The 11,355-nt window shown below is 44.1% G+C and overlaps 1 protein-coding gene and 1 pseudogene across 1 annotated transcript; one reads left to right on the forward strand and one right to left on the reverse strand.

The window, feature by feature from the left end:
- The first annotated feature begins 880 nt into the window (after positions 1-880).
- On the forward strand, positions 881-3,947 carry LOC125522908 (pentatricopeptide repeat-containing protein At2g37320-like). The gene is made up of 3 exons (XM_048687953.1): positions 881-1,115; positions 1,626-1,712; positions 1,829-3,947. The coding sequence occupies exon 3, from the start codon at positions 1,847-1,849 to the stop codon at positions 3,608-3,610; it is 1,764 nt and encodes a 587-aa protein (XP_048543910.1). The 5' UTR covers positions 881-1,115; positions 1,626-1,712; positions 1,829-1,846; the 3' UTR covers positions 3,611-3,947.
- Positions 3,948-4,831: 884 nt separating this feature from the next.
- LOC125522907 lies at positions 4,832-11,000 on the reverse strand (annotated as a pseudogene).
- Between the last annotated feature and the right edge of the window lie 355 nt (positions 11,001-11,355).

The raw sequence follows: 11,355 nt of genomic DNA on the forward strand, positions 1-11,355 counted from the left end.
CCTCATTAGAAACATTTTATAAGAAACTTCAAGAAAAAGCTCATAAGAAAAAAGAGTATGATCTGATATGCCATTGAAAACTCCTTTAAAAATGTATACAATGTAAGAATAATTTTATACAATGTTAAAAATGTTATAACATTTTGAAAATGTTCATGCATTTAAAAAAATGTACTGTCACATTGTAAATAATGTTTATACAATGTAAAAAATGCCCGTGTAATTGAAAAGTAATGCTACCTACCATTCAAAAAAAATTAAAATTAAAAATTTACGAGTTTCAAAAATATGTGATTTTTTTTTTTAAAATTATACAATGTAAAAAGATGTTCCTAATTTAAAACAATATTTTTATCATTAAATAAGTTTCAATGTGTATTTAAATTTTTTTAACACTTATTCAAAAAGATCTATTATATAAAAATTAATCATATATGTGAAAAATGTTAAATATGTATGAAAATGTTTTGTATATATATATATAACACTATGCACGAAAAAATACATAATATATATATTTGATAAAATGTTAATTATGTGTTTGAAAAATATTAAACATGTATAAACAATATTTCTGGTGTATACGACAAATATATACAACATGTATGATATGTAGACATTTTCTGCAAAAAATATAAAAATAGAGAGAAAACAATCAAAGAAAACCGATGAAAAGCGAAGAAAGGACCCAAAAAACTGAAGAAAAAAAGAAAAACAAAAGGAACCCTAATAGAAAAAGAAAAACCGAAGAAAACAGAGTGAAGAAAAGAAACTCACGAGACGGAACTACATCTCGCAGCGGGCGAGAGATAGCCCTAGCAGACAGCAACCGTGCAGGCCAAGACATGGTGCTATCTAGTTTGGAGCTCTCCCCCAACGGCCCAACCCAACCGCGCGCGCAGCCTCAAGCGAGGGCAGCCACGCACCGGAAGAGCCGCCGCCGCCGCTCGCCTGCTCCTGCCTCGTGCGCCGCCGCCGCCGCGTGCTGCTTCCGCTCCCGCGCCGGCACCGCCGCAGCTCTCCTGCTCTCGCCTCGCCCCGTCCCGGGGCCCGCGCAGGCGCTGCTCCTGCGGTGCCCGGCCGCCACACCACACGCTTGGTCCATCTCGGTTTAGGTGAGTTTTGAGGCAGCCTGCAGCCGGCGGTGGCTTTCAACATTTCGTATCCTGTGTGTATGTGTACGTGTCCAATGTCCTGTATGTGTCGTGCTTTGGTGCTGCAATTTAGTGGTAGGCATAGAGATTTTGTTATGCGTGTGTGGTTGCGCACAGCTATTTCAACATTTTCTTGTCAATTGTTGTACAAACTGTCAAATATAAGATGAAGCAAGCCATTGATTTGGTACTCTTTTCTATACCTGTAATGTTATTTGTAGTTTTTTCATATTATGTCTATTCTGATGGGTCGTGAGGCATCGAGTTTAATTTCTAGCTTTATTGTGCAATTAAGCCATATATTGTATTTAGCATCTGCCCCTGCTCAATAGAAAATCATGTATCTGTGCGTGCCAATAGGTTGAATTTTATTCTGCTTTCTTTCGATTGGCATAATAAAAGAGCTTCTGTACAAAATTGTCTTCCGCACTAGTATTACTAACTATGCCTTCTCTGTTGCTGTGGGGACAGTTATTATTGGCATCCAAGCTTGCTATCCAGTCAAAATCTCCTTAACTTGATGTTCGTATTCAAGGATGCTGGAAGAGGTGCTGCAGGGTGAGTAATGCAGCCACAATCTGCTTATTATATGCATAAAGCTGAGACCAGTGGATTAGTAAATCTTCCTTCATGATAAGCACAACTAACTGAATGCCTCTATTTCCCTTCACCAGGTGTGGGCTTAGCTGTTCATGCTGCTAGGCCTTTCCAAACGGAGGCTCTGCACGACTTCCTGTGCATGTTTTTGGGTTTGCCCATGGACAACTTTGGCCATGCACAAACACAGCCATCTCCTCTGGTACCGTTTCAGCAGCCATCTCCTCTGGTATCGTTTCAGCAAACATTTACCATCGTTGTCACTGATTCGTCTTTGCGTGGCGAATTTTGGCACTCACTTATCACCCGAGAGATCAAGAAAGCAAGGGGTTCGTGGCATCCATGATGCATTGAGAGTCATGCACCTCGTGCCAGGGAAGGCATATAATGGCAAGGAGGAAGGTCCATCTCACCGCCGCCTTATCAACGACTGTATGCATGACATAATGGGAGTTCAGCCAGAAAATCGTGTTATGCGTAATGGAAAAGTGCAGTTTGTTGGCTCAAGCAATAATACAGAGCAAATTTTACCCAATACCGTTGATTCTAATGATATCTCTGCTTGTCCTTCCATTAATAAGCTCGCAAAGGGAAACAAGTTTATGCTACTTGTGGAGCTGCATAGGAGAGGAATGAGTGCGGATATATCTATTTTAGCATCTGCCATGAGCTTTTGTGCTGTTAAGCAATCCATTAGGGGAGGTGTCCAGCTCCATGCTCTACTGGTGAAAGTTGGTTATGAATTGTCAGTCCTTTCTGGCACCTCTCTAATCAGCTTATATGCAAGATGTTATCAACTGGAGAATGCTTGTCAGGTTTTTCAGAACATGCCAGTTAAAAATACCGTGTCGTGGACAGCACTCATTTCTGGTTATGCGCAGGATAATAAGGTTGAGCCTTGCCTCCAGGTGTTTCAGCTGATGAGGCAGTCAGCGTGCAGGCCTAATGACATCACATTTGCCACTATCTTCAGTGTGTGCACTAACCACGCACTTCTTGCACTTGGTAAAAGTGTTCATAGTCTAGAACTGAGAATGGGTTTTGATTTGTGTGTGCATGTCTCAAATGCACTGATATCAATGTATGCAAAGTGTGGGAGTATAGATGAGGCCCAGTCCATATTTGAGAGCATTGCGTGCAAGGACCTGATTTCTTGGAACTCCATGATATTTGGATATTCACAGCATGGCCTTGCTGAGCACTGCCTAAGCTTGCTAAAAGAAATGGAGGAGGAGCACGTAGTGCCTGATGCAATCTCCTTCCTTGGCATCCTGTCATCATGTCGGCATGCATGCCTTGTAGAGGAAGGCCGGCGCTGCTTCAAGGCAATGATCAGACTTGGAATGGAACCAGAGTTAGATCACTACTCGTGTATGGTTGACCTCCTCGGCCGGGCAGGATTGCTCGATGAAGCATGGGATTTGATCCATACAATGTCCACGTCCCCAAATGCAGTCATATGGGGTTCTCTGCTGGCTGCCTGTAGGATGCATGGGAATATTCCGATTGGCATCCATGCTGCAGAGCACCGTCTTAAGCTGGAGCCAGGTTGTGCTGCAACTCATGTACAGCTAGCAAATCTATATGCTAGCATTGATTGCTGGAGTGATGTGGCCAGAGTGAGGATGATGATGAAGGAGAGAGGACTGAAGACGAACACTGGGTGCAGCTGGATAGAAATTGGCAATAAGGTTTATACCTTCACAGCAGAAGACAGATCAAAGAGCCAACAAGTAAATCATGTCTTGGCTGTTCTTGACTGCTTGCGCTCTCATATGGAATACAAGTATGATCTGCTGATAGATGGTCTTGAGTTTGATGAGCCTGAATATTTCAAGGTAGGTTCGAGCACTAAATAAAATATTGGAAGATCATAGATCGCCTCAGTCATTTGTCTATATGAAGATTGAAGAATCAATTCTATAGAAAAAGCATGACTCACACCTCAGGGACCTGCGATATGATTCATCTGATTTCTACCTCAAATTGTTCGATATTATATTGCATCAGCTTTAGAGTTTTCCCATCTGCCATCTGATTTGAGTTTTGATGCTCAATGTAGTCTTATTTATACAATTGTTGTAAATCAGGTTTCATTAGTGATTAGTACAAACCATGCGGGGACTTTAGATGTAAATTGGAGTCAAAATATGAGAAAGGCTGGCTTGATTGACTAAAGGATTGACGTTTTCTTTCTCTCCTGCTATTTTTGCACTGATCTGAAAATGAAAATTACCTATTACTTCTTGATTGCAACTTATAGATAACTAGTATCCTCTAATAATTATTTTGTAGTTGCATTTATTATTTTTCCTTTGGGTTGTAAAAGAAACAAATTTAATAATGGGCAATTCTATATTTTACATTGTTTTCACTTATGTTAGTATATTTCACTACAATCTCCTCTAACCTGTAAGCGGGGTCAAAAGCCAGGTACTTTTAGTAAATTGACAGCAAAGTACATAATCACAAAACTATAGAGACACTTATTGAGAATCCGAAACTTAACCGTTGGAAATGCAAATTACCTATACTTCTTGATTGCAACTTGTAGATAACTAGTATCCTCTACTAATTATTTCATAGTTGCATTTATTATTTTTCCCTTTGGGTTGTAAAAGAAACAAACTTAATAATGGCCAATTCTATATTTTACATTGTTTTCACTTATTTTAGTATATTTCTTGTAAGCGGGGTCAAAAGCCAGGTACTTTTAGTAAATTGACAGCAAAGTACATAATCACAAAACTATAAAGACACTGAGAATCCGAAGCTTAACCATTGGACATGCTGCCGACAATATTTATGAACTTCACATCCAAAATATGTAGGCACCTTGCACATCAGCAGAGTTTCAGGTCCTGACTAACAAAAGTTCAGATTATTGTTGGCAAGGAACTCCACAGAAAGCACCATGATAGCAATCAAATATTGTTCGTCGAGATAACACCCACTAAATCTAGCAGCTAAGACCAAAAGCATACTTCAGCGCTCAGGCATGAACACCATGACCGGTTCCGTGTAGCATTTGAGAAAGTTTCCGTCGCTTCCAACCACTGACGATGGGGAAAATGTGCGACTCAGCAGAAGAACATCGATGACGCTACATTGCGATGCAGACGAGGCAGCTCTGGCACCGGAGCAGCCTCAGCCTGGGAAGACGTCTCCAACATGTCATCGAGCCTGGTGAACTTGGCCACCTGGCCCGCGGCAAGGTGTGCGTAGAAGATGGGAGCAACTGAGAGGGAAAATCAGATGATCAGCCATGCCTTCTGATACATGTTGCGGAATCAAGTAATGGGAAATCATGCTTACCTACTGAGATTGCTGTGGTGCTCCTCTGGTACCTGAAACGAGTTCGCAAGCATTGAAATATCAAAAGGATGCAGCGAAGATCGGAGGCAAGGTAACAGCTGAATCTTTTGTAACTAAATGCTTTAATGGACATACGCATAGGATAGGGAGTGCACGAGCTCTTCCATCTCATCAGCAGAGAAGCCTATCTCGTCGTGGAGGACATGGTAGTGTGTTGGCCTTGTAGTCCCCTGCAACACAAAAGCAGAACGACTTAGATTCAAATAATCATTTGCAACACAGTGAGCAACAATCACAAATCACAAGGTAGAGAGAACATACAATTATGCCAGCATGAGCACACATGTAGAAATCATAGTGTGTGGGATGGCAGATTCCTCTATCAACCACAGTACCTACACAAGGGGAAAATAGGACTATGATAAGAATGTATGAGTAAAAAGGCCTAAGAATTGCTCATTTAGTCCATACAAAATTGTACGTAGTAAACAATAGTTCTGTGGTAGGTGTGTAGATAAAAGATGTAGGTTACCAGGGGGGACATTATTCACTTGATCAGGTCTCTGTCCATTTCGCAAGAAAAATCTGGTGTGATGATTCTTCTGTGCAACTATCAATGTGAACTTGGGGAACCAGTTGCCATCAAAATGCTTGCCGCCAAAAAACTTGCATGCCTGTATCAATTAAAAAGACATTACTGTCCAGAACTGGATCATGAGGAATGGGACATCATTTATGTTTACCTCCATGATCTGAGCCAGCTCCTCGTTCAGTGCCTGATTGAACTGGCTCTCACTAACACCATCCCTAACATCAAGACAACAGAGTTTCCTTAGAAATCAGGGTGCCAAAGTAAACTTAGAGATGTCATCGAGTATTAGAGTCAGTTTGCACTCTTAACATCGAGGGACAACACAAATAGTCCACCAATTACTACAGAAAAATTATGCTGCTTACATGCAAAGTCTACTACCAATTATCTCAGAGAGGACTACTGACCTGAAAAATGATAATTTGTTCCGGCCTCTGACCATCGTTGTTTCTGAGGAAGTCAACTAGTGAATCCCTGAAATTGTTATTGTCCCAGTGAGCAACAAAACAAAAGCATATGTATAATTAGGAAGCATTGCTATTACAATTGTTTAAATTGCACTTCTATAAATCCAAGCATAAGAAACTCACTTAATGAGGCCATGATCATCGTCTCCAACTGGCTTAAACAAGGTATCAATCATTTCCAGCCTGGGTGACTGAGTGCACACAGAAGCTCTGTACTTTGACATGATTGGCCACTTCAATGAACTAACCACCTAGGTAAAAGCCAAAAAACACCTGGGTGAGTAAGCGAATTGTCGGTTGGAAAATCTCTCCAGACTTTATTACTGTAGGAAACTGTAAACATAAGCAAAACTTACTGCAGCAACCGATGGCACGTTTCGTCCTGGTGAACCATGGGAAACATCCATACCAAAGATGATGGTTGGTACCTTCGACACGTGAGGAATAGCACGGGTTGTTTCCTTTTTTAGCAATGAATTCAACCCGCCCAGCTGGATTGGCAAAAACGAAACAAAACAAAAGCAAAGCATTCAGTTTTTCAGCTAACAAATCTAAATTGTGTGGTACATTGAAGATGAAAATATAGATCACACTGCAAACCTTGGCATTTATCTTTAGCAGCACATTTGTGAGGTACTGATCTTTGATATTGGGAGGAGGAACTAAGCATTGCGTAAAGATACCATGCTCCACAAGGCATTCGCGCTTCCACGGTCCTGATAAGAAAAATTGAGGTTTGGATAATAAATTAAGACATAATAAAGCTTATTTGCAAAGCTGAGGTAGCAGAGCAAACCGTAGATGTCACTGTTCTTCTCAGGAAGAACGCACAGGAGAAAGAGAAAGTCTGGTTTTCGTGTTAACTTTGCTTTAATCTGCTGAAACATAGCCTCCACCCTTTTTGTCGGAGGCTCTCGTCTCATTTGGTGCCTCTCCTCAATAACGCCACATTCGGCCATTTCCTGCAAATAGAACTGGTTGATCAATACCAGAATTTTTTGAAAAAGCCCAAGATTAGGCAAAAAAAGTTAACTCACAATTCCCTTCTTGGCACCAGACTGGATAAGGCGCCTGGCAAGATCTTCAACATTACATCGTGCAGAAAAATTAACAACTCCCCACATCTTCACTTTTATGGGTTGAATGAACCTCTGGAGAGCAGAACTGGGAATGTTACCACATCGATAACAATACGCAACAATAAAGAGTTTACAGTGCACATGTGTAGAGTTCAATCAAGAGGTATGTTCAGGTGCTCACGTCATTATTGAAGTTCCACCTCCCATTAGGTGTATGAAGTTCTCTACCATCTGCAGAGTTTAACTGCACATTACGATATTTAATTAGATGCAAGCAGCAAAGGGCCTGCATAGTAGGCGTTCAAAGACATACATCCAATGAAAAGAGCAGTATGGCTCTCCTAACCTGTGGTGCCTGAAGGACTCTACCCTCGACTTGAGTAAACTCTGGATCTATCACAATGCCGCATTCCCTCAGCACTGGATCGGAATTGTAATTATTGGCACGCAACACCTGGGTAAATAAAATTGAGATTTATTGTATTTTTTGATATTTTTAGACCCTGTGAACATATCTCCTGCAGTATAGCTGAATTCAGGGTATCAGAGTAACATACACCAGACAAGCTCAACATCCTTTGGTCCGGCCTCTGCCTGGATCCCTCCACCAGCTTTGACCTTTGCAACGTCGACAGAGACTTTTTATACCTTTGTAATGGCACTAGAACGCAAGCCTGGTTGCAAACATGAAATTAGCACCAAAAACACAAGAAACTTTGCACCAAAAGAATGACTCAAAACGAGAACAGGAAGAGAGGGACGGACCTCCAGCGGGAGGTATGTTGGGCGCTCTGGCTTACCCGCAATTAGACAGGGCAAATTAGCAGACTTTTCCATCTTCATAGACCAACGATTCATGAAGTGATCATAAACAGTTACATCCACAGTGTTGCCATCCTTTTGCTTTTGTGGGAAACTAGAACAAGAATGAATTTATTGAAACAAGAGGACGTGAGGCGTATGCCCTGAACTTGCATATAACAATTCAAGAGTAATAACATCTTACGTCAGCTCATTGCAATTCTTTTCGGACAATCCAGCAATACTAAATTCCATCTTCGTGTGAATGGTCTCGATCCTTAATTTGTTCAGTGCCCGTTTGGCCTAAAATCATGTCAAGGGTGACCAAGGTTAGAGCAGGTAAACATGTTAAGTCTAGTGATGGATTCTTGAAGGACTGAACATCTACTAAGAAATTACTAGGTTGTAACATACTTTGCGCCAGTCAATTCTGGAAGTGTCCTTCACATCCTGGTTGAAGAGTAGAAAGTCAATCACAGGCCCGGGTCTCACTACCATCGTGGTGGTTAAATCTGCAAAAAATTCAATAATCAATCACACGTGCAAATATGCCACCTTCAATCTTGTAACAAACTTTTTTCCAGGAAGCTCATGCAAATTAGGCCTCGAGATTATAAACATACCAACATTGAGCGAGAGCCCACTTTGAGTGGGTCGAAAGCTAGAATAAAAACCCTGACAACCGCGAACACCGCCACCCAACTCCACATAACGGGAATCTTTATGGAAAAAAGACTGTCGGACTAAAAGGCAATTCCTGCAGCCAGCAAGAAAGCCGAGTGAGTATAAGAACATGGAATTGTTTGCTAGAGCATCTCCAACAGCCGCTCAACGCGCCGCGTGCAAAAAAATCATTTGGCGCGGCCGGCAGCGGTGGCTCCAGCAGTCGCGTCAAAATTGAACGCGCGCGCGTAGCTCCAGCGGCCGCGCTAAAATGCAGCGCGCGCTAAACAATGCGTACATTTTTTAAAATAAAATTCATAGATAGAAAAAACGATACATAGATATTTTACATAGTTCCATAACATAGATAGATAAAAATTATTTAGATAGTACAAGGACATAGATAAAAACTACTAGTGCAGCTACAGCCTACTCCCAGTCATCGTCATCATCGTCATCGTCTCCATCCTCGCTGGTCTGATCCGAGGTATCGAGCCACATGTCTTCCCAACGATCATCATTAGATGTAAAGATCGTCTCACCACCACTCTCAACTACATCGCACTGGGATAGCGCCAGGGCCTTCCGCCGACGCCTGTCCAACCGCTCAGCGCGGCGCCTTGCCCAGTAGGCTTGCTCGTAGGATACGTCCTCCGGGTGTTGTTGGCGCCACTCCGCCATGACCCGCTCGTCCTCATGGGCGACGAGGAGGCGGTTCTGCCGCTCAGCGTGCTCCGCACGGTCTTGTGCCGTGCGAAGACGAGGCGGCGGGGCGACGTCCAGCGCCTGCTGCAGCGTGTGGACATTGTGGAAGTTCATCTGCTGGCGCGGCCTGCCTAGGCGCCACGCCGCCGCGTTGTACGTGCGGGCGGCCTCGTGCGCCGTCTCGAAGGTGCCGAGGCCAAGCCGGAGTTGGCCGGACCGTATCTCCGAGTAGAACCCGCCGTTGGGGCGCTGGCGGACGCCACGGTAGCCCGACACTCCTCGGCGGCGCGGCGGCATGGTGGCGGGGCGCTGGAGCGGTGGCGCGGGTGGCAGCGGAAGCAGTGGAGGGGCGTGTGGCAACGGAAGAGGAAGAGAAGCGTGTGCAATAGGCGTGTGGCGCGCGCCGCATTTTATAGGCGCGCCGGAAGCGGTGTGGCAAAAAAAGCGCGCGACCTGCCGCCTTTTCCCCCGCGCGCGCAAACCGTTCCCCCACGCGCGATTTTCCCGCCACCGCTGGAGCGCGCCGAAACGTCCCGCGCGTCCAAAAGATTCGGTTTACCGCGCGCGCGTTTTTTACCGCGGCTGTTGGAGATGCTCTTATAATAAGAACCTAACAGAGAGCCATCATAGAGTTTGCAACATTTGATAAATAGATCGAACAGGTTGTGCTACATAAACTTAAGAACATACTGTTTTGTAGAGTGCTGCCGCAGAATGATGTCGAGAACCCGAAGAGCATCCTGCGAGGAATTCATCGGAACCTTTGCCGCGAAGGTTATCTCCACCTTGAAAATTTTGGGGTCTACTGCCATTTTCACTCTCTTCGTGTCACTTCGTCCCGGGCTGCCATCTCCTCCGGGGCCCCCGCTCGTTGCTGCGATCCTGCAGGTTGATTGTCAAGACGATTCCCACAATCAACAGGAGGTGAGCTCAAGAATAGATCACAGCTGGAACGGGTGATGGAGCAGATGAATGTTTTACCTTCTGGATGAGGCATCGACCACGGCAACATCAAACACATTGGTGGTAAAAGGAAGAGGCCCAGCGGTGTAGAGGCCCGTCTCGTCATCGTAGGCGAATTGCTTGCCTGCGAGGTCAGAGGCGTAGGTCTCGTATAGCTGCCTCATCACTTTCCTCCCCACGCGTTCCCCAGCAGCGGGTTGACCGTCGCCGTACTTGAGATCTACCTGTGGATGGAAAATTCGAAACCAAGTGTTGGCAGGTGACCATGGAAATCAAGTTGAAGAAATGGAATGGTGATGGATGGACTAGTTTAGGATGAGGGATTGCTGTACGTGATAGTGGTAAAAGAAGTCATGCGCTGGCTTCCAGGAGGCTTTGAAGTGGTTGGTGAGCAGCGTTATGCGCCGCCCCCTTGTGCTGGGCTTGGGTGGCCTTGTGATGGGAAGCATCTGAGGCGTGGGCGGCGCCTTGCTGGGTTCATTGCCCTTCCACCGTGCGGCATTGGTGACTTGCTGGAATCACCCTTGCTGGGTTCATCGCCCTCGCCACCATGTGGCATTGGTGACTTGCTGGAATCTCCCTTGCTGGGTTCGTCGCCCTCGCCACCGTGCGGCATTGGTGACTTGCTGGAATCGCCCTTGCTGCTCTGAGTCTGCGACTCCATCTATCTGCAAGGAAAACACACAGCAAGGAAATTCGCTCAGCAAGGATGTACTCTTAGTTGGGCAGGGAATTAACCAGACATTGTGTGCACTGCTCCACGATTAATTAGTTCCCTAAATATATGAAGCAAATTGATAAAAAGGATGCAACTTATGTAACATGAAAATATCTTCTGATGATAGATACATGGTATGTTTCCCACAAAGAAAGGAGAAATGAAGTTAGGGGTTGTATTCCCAACTCCAGGAGGTGATTCAGACCGAGCAAAGAAAAAAATGCGGACAAGTAATATAATCTGGAATCTAAGAACCAGTGAAACAATCAATTGGTACAACATCAGCATAACTTTTTTTATG

Source organism: Triticum urartu, chromosome 7 (genome assembly GCF_003073215.2).
Source record: "Triticum urartu cultivar G1812 chromosome 7, Tu2.1, whole genome shotgun sequence".
Taxonomy (NCBI): Eukaryota; Viridiplantae; Streptophyta; class Magnoliopsida; order Poales; family Poaceae; genus Triticum; species Triticum urartu.

Excerpts from the sequence above, each read along its gene's own strand:
- LOC125522908 (XM_048687953.1), top strand. The coding sequence starts at position 1,847 with ATGCTGCTAGGCCTTTCCAAACGGAGGCTCTGCACGACTTCCTGTGCA.